Source organism: Leptopilina boulardi, unplaced genomic scaffold (assembly GCF_019393585.1).
Source record: "Leptopilina boulardi isolate dan_hultmark-lab unplaced genomic scaffold, ZJU_Lbou_2.1 LbouV2_249, whole genome shotgun sequence".
Taxonomy (NCBI): Eukaryota; Metazoa; Arthropoda; class Insecta; order Hymenoptera; family Figitidae; genus Leptopilina; species Leptopilina boulardi.
This window is the reverse complement of record NW_026137806.1, coordinates 797,740-816,269: the sequence shown is the minus strand read 5'-3', so window position 1 is coordinate 816,269 and position 18,530 is coordinate 797,740. Positions and strand designations below refer to the sequence as shown.

General features: G+C 28.8%; 2 protein-coding genes across 4 annotated transcripts in view; one reads left to right on the top strand and one right to left on the bottom strand.

Moving 5' to 3' along the window:
* LOC127280673 (RNA-binding protein fusilli) overlaps positions 1-18,530 on the bottom strand; it is a 63,002-nt gene that overhangs the window by 32,019 nt on the left and 12,453 nt on the right. For 2 of the 3 annotated variants that reach the window (XM_051303845.1, XM_051303843.1), the window contains exon 1: positions 831-1,534. In XM_051303845.1, coding sequence (XP_051159802.1) covers positions 831-974 — 144 coding nt within the window. In that variant the 5' untranslated portion in view covers positions 975-1,534. Of the gene's footprint in view, positions 1-830; positions 1,535-5,068; positions 5,311-18,530 lie in introns of those variants that run through there. The other variant, XM_051303844.1, reaches the window with a different exon arrangement.
* LOC127280693 (uncharacterized) lies at positions 11,930-15,085 on the top strand. The gene has a single exon (XM_051303881.1). The coding sequence runs from the start codon at positions 11,930-11,932 to the stop codon at positions 15,083-15,085; it is 3,156 nt and encodes a 1,051-aa protein (XP_051159838.1).

Sequence of the window (18,530 nt, the reverse complement as noted above, 5' to 3'; positions counted from 1 at the left end):
TTTCTCCATTGTGTATACTTTTTACAAAGTTTTACAATTTTTTTTTTTCCACTAGTTTTGTCTCTTTTTACTATATATTTTAGTCTTAATTGTTAAGTACACGCAGAGAAATGATTTATTTGAACCAAATAAAATATATTTGAGTTAAATAAACGTATATATTTGTCTCAGAGCCAACTAACTTATTTATTTGGCGTAAATAAAAGTTTTATTTGTCAGAAATAAATTTTTCTTTGCCTCAAATAAATTTTTTATTTCAATGAAATAAATTTTTCTTTGCCTCAAATAAATTTTTTATTTCAATGAAATAAAATATATTTGCAACAAATAAATCAGTTAGTAGGCTCCGCGAGACAAATATACCATTTCTCTGAGTGTATTATACGAAAGGATTAAAATTAGAAGTATTAAAATATTCTTATTATTATTATTATTATTATTATTATTATTATTATTAAAACACCGAGAAATAATGTTGCTATATTATAAAAATTCAGGTGTGCTGGAGAAATTTTTATCCCCGACATAAAATGATTGATGCAAATATAATATTAAACAGAGTGTTGATATAAGATATCACTTTCTTATCTTGGTTCGCTTTTATATTTGTCAAGAGTGTATATAGTATATATATTTATCAAGTTTTCACAAATACAAAACAGAAAAAAAAACTTTCACAAAGATCTGGAAATTTTGAGAGCAATGAAACGAAAGTATCTTTGGAGGCATTTGAATCTCCTGTTCAAACGGCGCACATATATATATAGAAATCATTTCCCCCATAAAAATATATACAAAAAAAAAAAAAAAAAGAGAGGTAACACCTGTACCTTATTTTGAAGAGCGTCGATGAGGACGTACACCAAAAGGGTGATTTCTTCTTCATCTGAACCGAGCGCTGTACCCTGAAGGCCGGCAGTCGTCACGTAAAGGGCGACCAGGTGTGTCGGCCCCATCCCTGCCGTCATCTGCATATCCGGGCGGTTTACAAAAAAACCCCCCACCCCCTTTTATATTTAATTTAAACCAAGTTCCTTAATAATTTTCACCAAAAATTTTCTTCCAACGAATTCCAAAAAGGCACTATATTTTTTTGTTTTCTATATTCTTCAGTACACACGCGAAAAAAGAGCGCACTCATAAATTTTTTTTTTTTTCAAATGATAATAGTCGAGAAATACAACATATCGCCTGTTGCGTCGGACACCGCTAACGTCGCGTTACCTGGATACCTTTTCCTTTGAGGTTATGACACACCTTTGCAAGTGACTTGGTATTCAATAGAGAAAAAGAGAGACAGGGAAAATTATTACTTTTTCCTCATCGAGTAAACATTCGACACTTTTTTTCTTTTTAATATATAAAAAAAAAAAAAAAAAAACCAATTTCCTCGAAAAAACTTTTTACAAGACACAAAGTCGTCTAACCCGGCGAACACGAGGACGACGTTCGTTCCGTGTGAACGATGGACTGGTCGACCCCCGTCGCGCGCGCGCGCAACGTCCTTAGCTCACCTGGCGACTGCGCGTCGCCGCCTGCCTGCTTCTTCCTCACCTCCAAAGTCCCCTCCAACCCCCTTCCCCACTCAACCCCCTCATCTACCAACCAGAACTCAGAAAACCCCCTCGACAGGTCGTCGCGTTATACACGGCAAAATATATATATATATTCCAAAAATTAAATATTCTCAAAAATAATACAAGAAATCGAATTTCTAATTTTTTTAAATATATTTAATATATTCAGTTAATAATAAGAAAAATTCTCTATTTGGAAAAAGTAAAATTCGAAAATACTTTATTCTAGGAGGGGGGATTCAAAACCCCTGTGTATCCAGATTCTGTCTTACAATGAAAAATATTTCTATTGTTTGATTATAAATTCTATATATATATATCTCTTTGTTAACTATGAAATTTTTTTTTTATTTGATTCAAATAATCGCGTTATTGCATCCAGATAAATTATTTTCATTTGAGACAAAATTTATTTAATTCAAAGAAAAAATTTTATTAATTCAAAGAAAAAATTTATTTGATCCAAATAAAAAACTTCATTTAGCAAAAAATAAAAATTTTATTTATAGGTCAAATAAAATTCTTATTTAGTGCAAATAAATTTTTTATTTTAACCAAATACAATGTATTTGGCTCTGAATAATATATTATTATTATTATTATTATTATTATTCTGATTATTATTATTATTACTATTATTGTATATTATACAGTAATTTTATATTATAAAGTATATATAGTATATAGTAAAATTTACCATATACTGAATTGTAATATTTTTTAAATGTTACACACCCAGAGAAATGATTTATTTAAATCAAATAAAATAAATTTGAATTAAATAAACGTATATTTGTCACAGAACCTACTAACATATTTATTTGGTGTAAATAAAAATTTTATTTGGCATAAATAAATTTTTATTTAGTTTAAATAAATTTTTTATTCCAATGAAATAAAATATATTTGCAACAAATAAATGAGTTAGTATAGGCTCGGAGATAAATATACCATTTCTCTGAGTGCAGGCCTCGGATCGACTTAAAGGCACAAAAAAAGTCGTTTTAGTCGATTTTTATGTCAAAAAAAAAGTCGATTTTTTTTATTTTAATAAAAATATTTTACAGATTTTTAAATAAAAATTTTTTTTTTAAATAATAATACTTTTGAAAGAGTTAAAGTTAAAATTTTTAGAAATAATATATTGAACTTTAAAAGATTTTGTTAATTTTCAGACAATAATTAAATTTTACAGAACTAAAAATAATTTATCAAATACGATTTCAGATAACATTTTTTAAATGTAATTGAATTTTCAAACATTTACAATTGAGATTTTTAAAATTAATTGAACTACAAATGATTTTTAATTAAAATTTTTTCCATGATTTTCACTAAAAAATTTATTATAGAAATTGCGGACAAAAATATACAATAATTTGAAAATCATTTTCCACTGAAAAATGGTTTTAAATAGTTGAATTTTTAAAGAATATTTTAAAAATAGTTAAATAAAATTTAATTTTCTTAGAGTTATAATTTGAAATTGTTAAATTTCAAAAAATTTTCCATGGAAAATTTAAGAAACAATTAAATTTTAGAAGCTTTTAAATTCAAATTTTTGAAAATAATTGAATTATAATTGTAATTTTGGATAATAATTCAATTTTAATTGATTTTTGATTGAAAATTTTGATAATAATTCATTTTGAATTGAAATTTTGGATAATTATTGAATTTTAATTGATTTTGAATTGCGAAATTTTTGGTAATAATTGAATTTTATTTGATTTTAAATTGAAAATTTGAAAAATAATTGAATTTTAAAAGAATTTGAATAGAAAATTTTGAAAATAATTGAATTTTCTTTGATTTTGAATTAAAATTTTGGAAAAAAATAGAATTTTAGTTGATTTTGAATTGAAATTTTTGAAAATATGTAATTGAATTTTATTTGATTTTGAATTAAAAATTTTTGGTAATTTTATTTGAAATTTTTTTTAAATTTTAAACAATTGTTAAATTTTATAAAAATTTTAATTGAAAAATAATTTGAAATAATTGAATTTGTGATGAATTTCGTTAAAATTATTAAAAATAATTTAATTTAGTGAAGAATTTTAGTTAAAAATTTGTTAAATAATTGATATAAAGAAGTTATGAAGAAGATATGCATTTTATACTAAAAAAAAATAGATTTTATTAAAAATTTTTTTTTTAAATGTAAAAAAAAGTCGAAATAGTCGCATTTTATTAAAATAAGTCGAAAAAAGTTGGAAATAGTCAAAAAAGTCGTATAATCCCGAGGCCAGCAATGTTAAATACACCCAGAGAAATGTTTTATTTGAACCATATATATATATAATATATTTGAGTTAAATAAATGTATATTTATCTTAGAGCCTACTAGCCGATTTATTTGGCTTAAATAAAATTCTTTATTTAAATCAAATAAGTATATGTTAATGTCAAATAAATATTTATTTAAATCAACTAAATATTTATATTTAAATGAAATAAAAATTTACTTGAATCAAATATATCATTTTTCTGCGGATGTATAAAGTATATATGATATCGCCAATAAAATATTTTGAATAATATAATTATTTTCAAGTATTAAAGTTGAAAAATATGTATAATTCAAGTTTTGAGTTGTTTACCCCTCGATCAAGAAGTGAAAATGTGAGTCAGGTAGAACCAGGTAAAGACCTTAGAAGGGAAAGGCGGGCACAATATTCATAGAACGTCGTTCAACCGCAGGTGCAATATGTATATATATACAGGACTCTCCTATATATATACTATATAAGCCAAACTAACTTCCATATTTATCATTAAAGAAAATCTATGTCTAAAGATTCCAAAAGATTCAAAGAACAACACTTTTCTTTCTTTTAAGTACTATATTATATAAATTATAAGCCCAACTTTCCATAAGACAATAGTCTAATACATTATTTAATAATTAGAAAGATATTGTTTTTTTGAATTTTTTATACACCCAGAGAAAAGATTTCTTTGATTTAAAGAAACCAATTGCGATTTTCTTTCATTCAAAATAAAATTTTTTCTTTGAAACAAAAAAAAAAAAATTTCTTTTCAAAGAAAATTTCTTTGAATGTAAGAAATTTGTCCATTAAATGAAATTCTAATATTGATATTATATAGCGGTCAAAGAAACATTTATTTGAATTAAATAAAACATTTCTTTGAAACGAAGATAATTTTTCTTTTTTAATCAAAGAATAATTTTGAAACAAATTATATTTTTGAGTAATTATATATGCTAATTATGCAAATTCTAGGTAATTAAATTTTGTCGAGAGGTTAAAAAATAGTAAATATATATAACCTCAAAATTAGATCGAATAAATAAAATACGAACAAAAATTCAATATTAAATTTGATTTGATATATCCTTCTCATAAATTATTTTCAACCACAATTGATGCGCATCCGCAGTAATTGATACACATAATAATAATTCTGTATTGTAAAATTATAATATATATAGGGATTCCTTATTGTAAATAATGATTACTACTTACTCGTTTCTGAAGTTGAAGAGTGTCGCCATGCGTGAAGTATATATATATACACAATATAATGTAATAGACGTATTAATGGATCCTGTAATAAATTGTATAAAGCACCTGTTGCCATTTCCCTTAATATATATTGCAGAGGATATAGTATAAACCCCATACAGTCATGGTTTTTCTAATGCCGGAAGTAGTCGATCATCATTTTTTTTCCGTCTGTATCCGATTTTGTTGATCATTTTCAATTCCTAAAAACCATAAAAATGCGATAAATCATTAAAAATCTTTAAAAACGACAAGAAATTGTAAATTAATGTTTTTATATCATATATAAGATTTTTTGTTTCGTTGATTATAATTGTGAATTCTTTCACATTTACATAAGAAGATTGTAAATTTTTTTTTTCAAAGGTTGTAATGTCAATCTTGATGATGACTTATTATTTATATTTTACACATTAGAGAAATCTTTTATATTTGGAATAAATAAAATTTATCAAAATCAAAAAAAGCCTAATAACTTTTTGATTTAAATAAAAAAAAAAAAAAAATTATTTAGCACAAATAAATTTTTATTTGCGGTGAAAATAAATTTATTTAGTACAAATAAAATTTGTTTGAAGTAAATAAATATTTATTTGGCTCTGAGATAAATATTTATATATCTTTTCACTGGTATTTTTTTTAAACTGAAAAATATATATTTATTTTTTTAATAATAAAATAATATATGCGTAAAAAAAAGTGGGTTTTTTTTATTATTTAATTATTATATAATTTCTTTTGGTAAACATATTTTATCATCGTTAGTATCTCAATGACGATATAAAAAAAATTTAATTTCAAGGGTCAAAATAATTATCAGCTGCAATTTAATATCTTGAGGCGCATTATCGATCTTAAAGAAATTAAAAAAAAAATAAAATAAAAATTGTAGAACACTGAGATTATATTTAATTTTAATGACAAATATTAAATCTTGGAAGGAAGAGAATTTTTCGAACCATTTTGCTACACTGAAAAAAAAATTTATTTGATTCAAATACCGGTGTATTTGGTTATTATCAAATAAATATTTACTTGAATCAAATATTTCTTATTTGAATCAAATAAATATGATATTTGCTTTAAATACTGAAATATTTGATTCAAATAAACAGTTAATTGACTATTATCAACACCCAGAGAAATTATATATAATTATATATTTGTCTCACAATAAATATTTATTTGATTTAAATAAAAAAATTTATTTACACCAAATAAATGGGCTAGGTATAGGCTCTGAGACAAATACACGTTTATTTAACTCAAATATATTATATTTGGTTCAAATAAAACATTTCTCTGATGGGTAAAATAAATATTTATTTGTATCAAATAATTATTATTTAACTCAATTAAATATAGTATATATTTGTTTCAAATACAGAAATTATTGGTTCAAATACAGTTTATTTATAATTCAAATAAAAATTATTTGTTTCAAGTAAATATTTATTTGAAAAATAGTCATCGATTATTTGAATCAAATAAATTTTTTTTTCAGTGTATAGTGAAAGTTTTTCCATTTAAATATTATTATATAAATTACAAAATTAAATATAGTGTGACTATATTTGAAAAAAAAGATTAAATCATTTCTGATTTTGATTCCGCTATATATATCGATATATTTATATATATATATATATAAATATATAGACTGAACCGGGAGTCGTTTTCATTGCCTTTATATATATATATACAAGCGCCGAGACTGTTCCGCGCCATGAAATTCGCTGTGGCGAACAAACTCGGCGAAAGATAGAATGTCGGAATGCCCCCTTTTACGATACGCTGCAGTCTCGCTACACCGTTAGACTTACGGTGAACCGTCTTTTCTGGAATCATAGTTGATGAAACTTTTGATTTATTCCATCAAAACTTAATTTCTCATTTTCATTCGACTTTCTTCGTTTAAAATTCTCATTAAAATATATATTTTACTTTTTAGAGAGAGAGAGAGAGAAAATTATTAATTATAACAGAAAATCGTCAGCTGAAACATAATTTTTGTTTCTTTAACATAAATTTTTTTTTAATACAAAAAAATTAATTAATTTAATTAATATATATAAAATAATAATTATTTTTTCTTTTTTTATTTGTACCAAAGAATCTGAAAAAAAATTTATTTGATTCAAATACTCGATTACTTGTCTATTATCAAATAAATATTTATTTATATCAAATAATTTTTATTTGAATTAAATAAATTGTATTTGAACCAATAATTTCTGTATTTGAATCAAAATAGAATTTAATTGTGTCAAATAATAATTATTTGATACAAATAAATAAATATTTATTTGATAATAGTCAAGTAATCGAGTGTATTTGAACACTCAGAGAAATGGTATATTTGTCTCCGAGCCTACTAACTCATTTATTTGTTGCAAATATATTTCATTTCATTGAAATAAAAAATTTATTTGAGCCAAAGAAAAATTTATTTCTGACAAATAAAATTTTTATTTACGCCAAATAAATAAGTTAGTAGACTCTGAGACAAATATACGTTTATTTAAGTCAAATATATTTTATTTGATTCAAATAAATCATTTCTCTGGGTGAATCAAATAAATATTTTTTTCAGTGTAATATTGTTCTCATTGATTAATTATTATATTATTATTATTATAATTATTATATTATTTATTCATTTAGTATAATAATTTCAATTTTTTAATTTATTAAATTTCTTTTTTGTCACAAAAATAAACTTTCATTATACATAAACTACGGTAAATATTTAGATGTTATACACCCAGAGAAATGATTTATTTGAATCAAATAAAATATATTTGAATTAAATAAACAAATATTTGTCTCAGAGCCTACTAACTTATTTATTTGGCGTAAATAAAAATTTTATTTGTCAGAAATAAATTTTTCTTTGGCTCAAATAAATTTTTTATTTCAATGAAATAAAATATATTTGCAACAAATAAAAGGCATTAAAATAAGCTGCAACGCTTATTATTTTAATCTAATTTTGCTTATTTTAATCTATTTTGGTATTAAAATAAGCAAACTTGGATTAAAATAATAAGCGTTGCAGCTTATTTTAATGCCTTTTAATTTTCTGTGTTTGTAACAAATAAAAATGAGTTAGTAGGCTCGGAGACAAATATATACCATATTTCTCTGAGTGTATATAATCGAGACTCAATTTTAGTTTCAAAAAAAGACTCAATTTTTTACAAAATTATTTTTTAAATTCTTTTTTTAAAAAACAGTTATTACCTAATTGAAAAAGAATTTTTTAAATGCAAAACATTGTTTTTTTCTTTTTTTATAAAATGTCCGATATCTGTGTAAATGAAAAATTTTCAAAATGAACGAAACAGGTGAACAAAGGTGAATAGGTGACAAGGACAACCTCTCTTTCTCTCTCTGATGCCTGAGACACTTGTCACGCTGGTCAATAACCGGGGTTCTCAAACGAAATACAGATATAAACTTGGATTCAAATATTGCCCTCGGGTTATATTTCTACACAACGATGATTAGATTTTAATAACAGATTCTCAATATATATTGTAAGAAATGGTGGTAAAATTAAGAAGAAAATTTGTGTTTATTTTAGTAAATTTAGTAAAATGTTAATTTAGTTCAATTTAGTTTGGTTAGGAATTTGTATAAGTTAAAATAGACGAATAAAATTGTCGAAATCAGCAAGATATAGTTTGAAAATCGGTATTAAATAAATATCGATACGGAGGAAAATCTCCAGACGATACTCTGCAAAGAGGACGACTTTCAAGGGTAATAAATGTTACCTGAGAGAAAATCAAGAAAAAAGAGACGAACTGAAAACAAGGGAAATGTCCCATAAAAGATACAAGGGTAAAGGCCCATAAAGGGGAAGGGATGGTTTTTCTTTGTTTGCAGGTACAAGGTCTCATGGCCGAAGAAAAGAGGGAGAGGAAAAACGACGATTTCGGAAAAATGAGCGGCGACTGTGGCAGTGTACTCAAGAGAACGATTCAGGACGGACATTTTTGAAAGTTTTCTTGAAAAGTGGTTTTCGTTTTACTGTTTGTATTTGCCGTTTACTATTATTAAATAAATTTATAATTAAAACTTGTGTTATCATTTACAAATTGGTGCCGAAACCCGGGAAATAACCGGGGACATTTAGATCCCTTTAAATTACGCGTGTGATATACTAAAAAGAAGATGGATGGAAGCGAGGGGCCTACCCCATCGAAACGTAGAAGAACGGACTCAAGATCGGAAGGTGATGGAAGTTCGGAAACACGTACAATGGAGCCGCCTTCTCCAGGATCAAACAGGACGGGAACAACGATTTCACATAGAAGCCGATCCAGGGTAAGACAGGCGGGAGGACCGAGGGTGTCACGTGCAAATGATTCAAGATCATCTCTAGTAAGTAGACTTCACTCATTTAGTGGAAACAGATCTCATCATTCATATGTAAGTAGATCAAATTTATCAGAAAGTTCATCAAATAGAAATGCATTATTAATGGCGAGGGCTGCCGAAGAACGTGCTCAAGTTAGACGTTCAATGTTAGCCGAAAGAGAAAGGATAGAATTAGACTTGATAGATGAGCGTCTAGCCGCACAGACAGCAGGAGGCGAGGGCCTAAGTTCCGAATATAGGTCGGAAGGGCGTAATAGTTTTAGATCATTAAATCATAGGTCGTCGGACAGGGAACTCGAAAATCGGGCATTGGCGTCCTCGGGTGACGCACGCGTTTTTGGCGCTAGGGGTAGAAAATACATCGAAAACTGGCGTGAGGACGTTGCTCGGAGCGGTTCGGCTGTAGACGGTGTGAACTCGCCTCGTCCTGATGTGCTATTGGTTCCAAATTCTGTTGACCCCAACCCACATGAGGTGGTTTCAAATCAGCAAATGGAGCCGTCGACCTCGAGGGCGATGGGTGGAGAACGTGTAAACGAGGTTAACAATACGGGCTTCGATGTTAATCGTGTACTTATAGAGACGTTAGGTATTTTAGGGGAAGCGACGCGCAACACAAATGATTCACGTTTGTTCGTTAGTCGAATGACAGCCGGAAAAGAGTTACCATCGTTTTCTGGTGATCCAGTGGAATGGTTACGGTTTAAACAAGCATTCGATTTGACATCGAACCTAGGGAAATATTCGAACGAGGAAAACATGGCGCGTTTGCATCAGGCACTAAAGGGGGAGGCGAGGGAGGCCGTCGATGCTTTAATAATCACAGATAATGATGCAAATAATGTCATGAAAATGTTAGAACTTAGATTCGGAAATCCGGAAATTGTAGTTAAAAAGATTATCCAGGATATTAAAAAATTACCGAAAATACAAAGCGGGAAGATCGATCTCGTGACATTCGCAACGAAGGTCCGTAACGCCGTTGCCGCGATACAGGCTGTAAAACATATTGGACAGCTTCATAATCCCGATTTAGTACGCGAAATTATTACGAAAATACCGAGTACGTTGGTATACGGATACAATCGTTACATGACTGAAGATAGATTAGAGGAACCGAAATTAGTGAGTTTGTCGAATTATTTATACTCCGAGGCAGAAATGTCCAGTAAGGCTGGCACAAATCACATTAAATCGTTAGATAATCAGACAAATATAAAAGAAAATAATAAAACGAATCATAAAGGGAATCAGAGACCACATCCGGTTTTAGTTTCTACCTCTTGTGAATCATCAGTGGGGGAAGATAAAAATAAAGAAAAAGAAAAAATTAAGAAATGCACTTATTGTAATAAAGAAAATCATAAAATTACGAAATGTTATGGTTTCAAAAATCTTTCCATCGATGATAGATGGAAATGGGTAGAAAGAAATAGAGTATGTTTTAATTGCTTAAACAAAGGACATTCTTGCAAGGTGTGTAAAATGAAATATTGCGATACGGAAAAATGCGGGAAAAAACACAATAGATTATTGCACCGGATGAAAAAGACCGATAGCAAGCGAAAATCATCAGGAAACGGTGACATAGAGTCAGAGAAAGATAGTTCTAAGCCCGAAACAACAGAATCTGTCCAAACAACATCATGACAAGCCCAAGAATCAGGTTACTTAAAAATTATCCCAGTGACGATAATAGGTCCAATTAAAAGCCTTAAAACATATGCCTTACTAGACGATGGGTCCACGATTACAATGATAGACAAAAAACTTGCAAATGTGATAGGGGCGCAGGGACCGCAGGTAGAATTAACAATTCAGGGAATAGGAAAATTAGGGTTTTTAAGAACAACAACTGAAAGAGTTTCCTTCAAAATAAAAGGGAAAGGGAAAGAATTTGTCTTGAAAAACGTACACGCGATATCTGATATTTCTTTACCAAGCCAAACTATTAGCGAAAATACCATAGCTAATTCTAAAAATTTACGAGAATTGGATATTCAACCTTATTTCAAAGCGGTCCCCTTAATACTCATAGGTCAAGACAACTGGGAATTGTTGCGGGTAAACGAAATAAATATGCTAGACGTAAATTCATTGATTGCTTCAAAAACACCACTCGGGTGGGTCGTTCATGGGCGAATAAATTCGATATCAAAACACACAGAGATATACACAGTTTGTACGGTAGAAAAAGATACAAATAAAAAAAAGGACAAACAAAAATCTGAAAAAATAGACACCGAATTACACGATTTAGTAAAAAATTATTTTCAAATAGAATCATTAGGAATCGAAAATAAAAGAAAAGTAAATTTCCAGGATATCAAAGCAAATGAAATATTAGAAAAAACTACCCGCCGTGTTTCGTCATGTCTATGGGAAACAGGTTTGTTATGGGAAAAGCAACCGCCAAATAATATAGGGAGCAAAGACATGGCCTTAAAGCGATTACAAAGTCTCGAACGGAAATTAGATAAAAACCTGAAATTCGCGTCACTGTATTATCAGGAAATGGATAGATTTATAAAATGCGGATATGCAGAGAAATTAGATGATGTGCCTAAAAACAACGTCTCCTGGTATATACCTCATTTTGGGGTTCCAAATAAGACCGAAACGAAGGTAAGAATAATTTTTGACGCGGCGGCAAGGTATGAAGGGTATTCATTAAACGACTTCTTGATGGCCGGTCCGACCTTGCTAAAAAATCTTATTGGGGTACTCATGAGGTTCCGACAACATCCTGTGGCGGTAAAAGGGGATATACGAGACATGTTTCTGCGCGTTAAATTACGTTTAGAGGACCGTGACGCACAAAGATTCTTGTGGAGAAAAAATGATAGATCAAGAGAACCCGACGAATATGTTATGAGCTCCTTGATATTCGGATCTAAAGCATCCCCGACCAGTGCCCTATATGTAAAAAATAAAAACGCGGAAGAATTCAAATCAAGTATGCCGGAAGCTGTTTGGGCTATACTAAACAGTAGTTATGTCGATGACTTCTTAGATAGTTATGAGACTCCAGATGCAGCAATCACCACGGTAAAGGACATAGAGGATATAAATTCCAAAGGGGGGTTTGAGATGCACACATGGATTAGTAATAACAAACAAGTAGCTATCGAGGTAAATAAAGCAGATAAACATTTCGGGGTTGAAGTTAATTTGGGACAAAACGCGCTATTAGATAAAAATCTCGAGAAAGTTTTGGGTTTAAGATGGGATACAGAGAAGGATGTTTTTCGATTTAACGTAAATTTATCGGGTATATCCGAGAATATTAAAGATCACAACGAAATACCGACTAAACGGATTTTTCTAAAGATTATAATGTCAATTTACGATCCATTGGGGTTAATAGCACCTCTTTTAATTCAATCAAAGATAATTATGCAAGATGTGTGGGCAAATAAAATCGAATGGGATGAAAAAATAGGTCAGGCGGAATTCGAGAAATGGAAGAAATGGTTTAGAGAATTGCGTGAGGTTTCCCTTTGCGATATTCCAAGATGTTACGTGTCTCAGTCCAAAAGGGAAATAAAACGCGACCTCCACATATTCTGTGACGCGAGTACGAAAGCATACGCGTGCGTAGGTTATTGGAGAACGGAATTCGAGGATGGATCGGTAGAAACCAGTATAATAGCGAGTAAAAGTCGAGTTGCTCCTTTAAAACCGTTATCTATACCCAGACTCGAATTACAGGCTACATTATTAGGAACCCGTTTAGCGAAAACTATAAGCGATGAACACACGGTACCAATCTACCAACGCGTATTTTGGAGTGACTCGCAGACAGTTTTAGCATGGATAAAATCCTCTCCGCGCGATTTTCACACGTTTGTAGCACATAGATTAGGGGAAATTGCAGAGTCGACAAATCCTTTAGAGTGGAAATGGGTACCAACCGATATGAACCCAGCAGATTATGCAACCCGATTTACTGGAATACCCATCCACACAAATAAGGCATGGTTTAATGGACCTTCCTTTTTAACTCTCAATGAGGATGCATGGCCAATACAGAAAAGCTTAAAATTGTCACAAGCACCGGAGGTTGAATCAGAAAAAAGAAAGATTGTATCAGTCCTAAAGGTCAGTGAGAAAGCGTGTCTTCCAGATTACAACAAATTTTGTAGTTGGAAAAGATTGCTTGGAAGTACGGCTCGCTTAATAACAGGAATACAGATATGGACTAAGAAGTACAAATCTGAGGAAACTGCAGAATATTACATCAGGGCGGAAAATTTACTTTTGAAACAAGCTCAAAAGGAGAGTTTCTCTGAGGAAATTGTGACGTTACAAAGAAAAGGCACTATTAAAGTGACTAGCAAAATAAGTGCTCTTACCCCCGAGTTGGATGACAATGGGTTAATGATAGTAAATGGACGGATTGACAGTATAGTGGGCACAAATGTGAATTGTCATCCTATAATTTTAGACGGAAAACATCCTATCACTCGTTTGTTATTAGAATATTACCATATAGAAATGAAACACGGAAATATTCAGACCGTAATAAACGAAATTAGGCAGAAATTTTGGGTAACAGGACTTCGAAACGTGTTGAAAAGCATCCGTACAAAATGCAAATTGTGCAAACTAAGGCGTGAAAAACCCAAAACACCTCGAATGGGAATGTTACCGGAGGTTAGGACAGCATATCATGAGCGACCTTTCACAAATTGTGGATTAGACTATTTTGGACCTCTATATGTCACTGTAGGTAGGAGGAGGGAAAAGAGGTGGGGAGCCTTGTTCACTTGCCTTTCAACAAGAGGGATCCATTTAGAAATAGTTCACTCGTTAAGTGCAGATTCGGCTATAATGGCCTTACGTAGGATGATGTCGCGAAGGGGACAGCCAAGCGTTATCTTTACAGATAATGGAACGAACTTCGTTGGGGCATCTCGGGAAATAAAAACTGCGTTTACGGAAATGGAGAAGAACCAACAGTTACAATTCGCGGCTGAAAACAAAATCAAATGGGTCTTTACACCTCCCATAGCTCCACACATGGGAGGGGCATGGGAACGACTAGTCAGATCAGTAAAAGTGTCGTTACGAGCGATTTTGACAGAACAAGCTCCGAAGGAGGAATTGTTAAGCACCTTATTTGCTGAAGTTGAACACTGCATCAATTCGCGACCCCTGACACATGTGTCCTTAGACCCACAAGAAAAGGAAGCGCTAACTCCGAACCATTTCCTTATTGGTTCATCTTCAGGGAAGGCAATCTGTGCGAGATTTAGGGGAGTCACTGAATGCACAAAATCGCAATGGTTAAAGGCACAGAGACTTGCAGACCAATTTTGGGAAAGATGGCTAAAGGAATATGTTCCAACAATGATCGCTCGTCAAAAATGGACCGAAGAAACTGACCCGCTAGAAGTAGGGGACGTGGTGCTTGTTGCACATCCGCAAGAAACGAGAAGTTCGTGGCCCAGGGGAATAATTGAAGCCGTATACCCGGGTCCCGATGGACGAATACGCGTGGTCATGGTAAAAACCGCAAGGGGGAAATTCCGACGACCTACGACTGGATTGATTAGAATAAGTAAAAAAGACGAGGTACAAGGATCTTAATCCTTGTACGAGGAGGAGGATTGTAAGAAATGGTGGTAAAATTAAGAAGAAAATTTGTGTTTATTTTAGTAAATTTAGTAAAATGTTAATTTAGTTCAATTTAGTTTGGTTAGGAATTTGTATAAGTTAAAATAGACGAATAAAATTGTCGAAATCAGCAAGATATAGTTTGAAAATCGGTATTAAATAAATATCGATACGGAGGAAAATCTCCAGACGATACTCTGCAAAGAGGACGACTTTCAAGGGTAATAAATGTTACCTGAGAGAAAATCAAGAAAAAAGAGACGAACTGAAAACAAGGGAAATGTCCCATAAAAGATACAAGGGTAAAGGCCCATAAAGGGGAAGGGATGGTTTTTCTTTGTTTGCAGGTACAAGGTCTCATGGCCGAAGAAAAGAGGGAGAGGAAAAACGACGATTTCGGAAAAATGAGCGGCGACTGTGGCAGTGTACTCAAGAGAACGATTCAGGACGGACATTTTTGAAAGTTTTCTTGAAAAGTGGTTTTCGTTTTACTGTTTGTATTTGCCGTTTACTATTATTAAATAAATTTATAATTAAAACTTGTGTTATCATTTACATATATATATAATAATAATATTGAATTCAATGAAATTAGTAATTAAAACACACACTACATGCCGATTAATTCAATATCCGCAATTGATTCTCAATTAGTTGTAATTTTCAAAGAATTTTAATTCGATACCAATTAGACAAGTATAGTATATATTTATTTATTTAATGGAAAACCATTGAATTGTGATTAAAAGAAGAGAATATATATATATATAATTGTGCGCGCGAATTAATTTCAGTATATTTTCTTTTTGAGCCTGAAAACTGCGACATAATAAAAATGTTATTGTATATATGAAAAAAAAAATTGAAATTTTCCGCGTTGATTTCACCTCGAATGACCCATTCGTTAGTTAAAATGTAAAGTATATGTACATATAATGTGGTCATACTTCATATGCGCGCGTATGTACTTTGATGACGGACATGTTTCAGGGTTATGCAAGATAAACGCGCTTCACAACGGCCATAACCTTGTATATACAGTGTCACCATCAAAGGAAAAAAAATGTATAAATTTAAAAAAAAAATGGGAACTTTGTAATTTCAAAATCTTCTTAAATTTTAAAATTATATTTATATTCATTAAAAAAATCTTTAATACTTTCTACACCCAGAGAAATAAATTATTTAAAATAAAATATATTTGAATTAAATAAACGCGTATATTTGTCTCAGCGCCTACTAACTTATATATATTTATTTGGTGTAAATTTTATTTGTCATAAATAAATATCTCTTTAGTTTAAATAAATTTTTGTTGAAATGAAATAAAATATAATTGCAACAAATAAATGAGTTATTAGGTTATTAGTTATAAGAAGTATTATTAGATATAAAAGTATATATTTTATTTTTATTTTATTTTATGCTAAAATTTTCATTACAAAGAAATTTAATTACCTTATAAATTTCCATTTAGCCGAATTTTTATTTGTTCGGATTATTATTGAAAAAAATTTCATTTAACCGAATTGTACTATAACAATAATTTGTTATGTAAACAAATTTTCATTTTACATAATTTTTTTTTTATTTCATCGAAATATGTCAGAAATTATATTTATTTACTCGAAAAGGAAAATTGAAAAAAAATTCATTTCATTAAAATAAATATTTATTTGCATCAAACAATTTTTATTTTTATCAAATAATAATTTTTTTTAGTCTATAAAGGTATTTTTATTTTCAATACAAAAATTATTGGAGCAAATAAAATTTATTTAATTTAAATAAAAATTATTTAAATAAATATTTATTTGTACAAAATAACTTTTATTTGTATAAAATAACTTTTATTTGTATAAAATAAATTGCGTATATTTGCTCCAAATAATAATTTTTATTTGAGTCAATTTATTAATATATATAGATATTTATTTTCACTACAGAAATTATTGATTTAAATACTCTGAAAAAAAAATTTATTTCATTCAAATACTCGATTATTTGACTATTATCGAAAAAATATTTAAATGAACAAAATAATTTTTATTTAAATTAAATAAATTGTATTTGAACCAATAATTTCTGTATCTGAAACAAATTAATTGACTCAAATAATAATTATTTAATACAAATAAATATTTATTTGATAATAGTCATAAGTAATCGACTATATTTGAATCAAATAAATTTTTTTTTCAGTGTACAATTTCTTTAATTCAAATTATTAAATTATTTGGTTCAAAGAATTATTTATTTGTATCAAATAATAATTTTTTATCGCGAGTCGCAATTAAAAAGTATTTATTTCCAATACAGAAATTATTGGAGTAAATACAATTTCGTTCCTTTTAATAATAGTAAAATAATAATAATAATAATAATAATAATAATAATAATAATAATAATAATAATTCTGTAATAAATAAATTCGATTAAATGTAATTTCTATTAAATAATAAATTCGAACAAAATTAAAAATTCGACTAAAAGTATATAAATTCTATATAAAATTTTGTTAAATGAAATTCTTAATATCTTAATACGACCATTAAAAGTTTTTGTGCATCAGAAATTAAAATTTTATAAAGTGTATATACAATTTAAAATATTACAATCAATGTACAATATGTATATATACATTTAATTGATTAAAAGTAGGTATTTTAAACCCATTTACATAATCAAAACAGATGCTCCATAAAAACCACCTGGTTTCTTATAGATAAACTTTTGCAGTCAACTAAAATGCGGGTGTGATGTAAAAATTTCATAAATACTACAACAATATATATTCGTTGATATAACAATATAAAATTTTTTTTGTAACAACTAAACATTTGTTGCAACAAGTAAAATTTTATTTGTAACAACTATAAAAGTTTGTTGTAGTAACAAAATATATATTGTTATAGTGCAACAATATAGATTTGTTTTAGCGCGACTAAACAAAGTTAAACCCGCACGAATAAATGATTTATTTGAATTTAAATAAAATATATTTGAATTAAATAAACGTATATATATTTGTCTCAGAGCCTACTAACTTATTTTTATTTGTTGTAAATAAAAATTTTATTTGTCATAAATAAATTTTTCTTCAGTGAAACGAAATGAAATAAAATACACCCAGAGAAATGATTTATTTGAATCAAATAAAATATATTTGAATTAAATAAACAAATATTTGTCTCAGAGCCTACTATAACTTATTTATTTGGCGTAAATAAAAATTTTATTTGTCATAAATAAATTTTTCTTTGCCTCAAATAAATTTTTTATTTCAATGAAATAAAATATATTTGCAACAAATAAAAATGAGTTAGTAGGCTCGGAGACAAATATATACCATATTTCTCTGAGTGTATATTTGCAACAATTCAATTATATTATATTTGGTTCAAATAAAACATTTCTC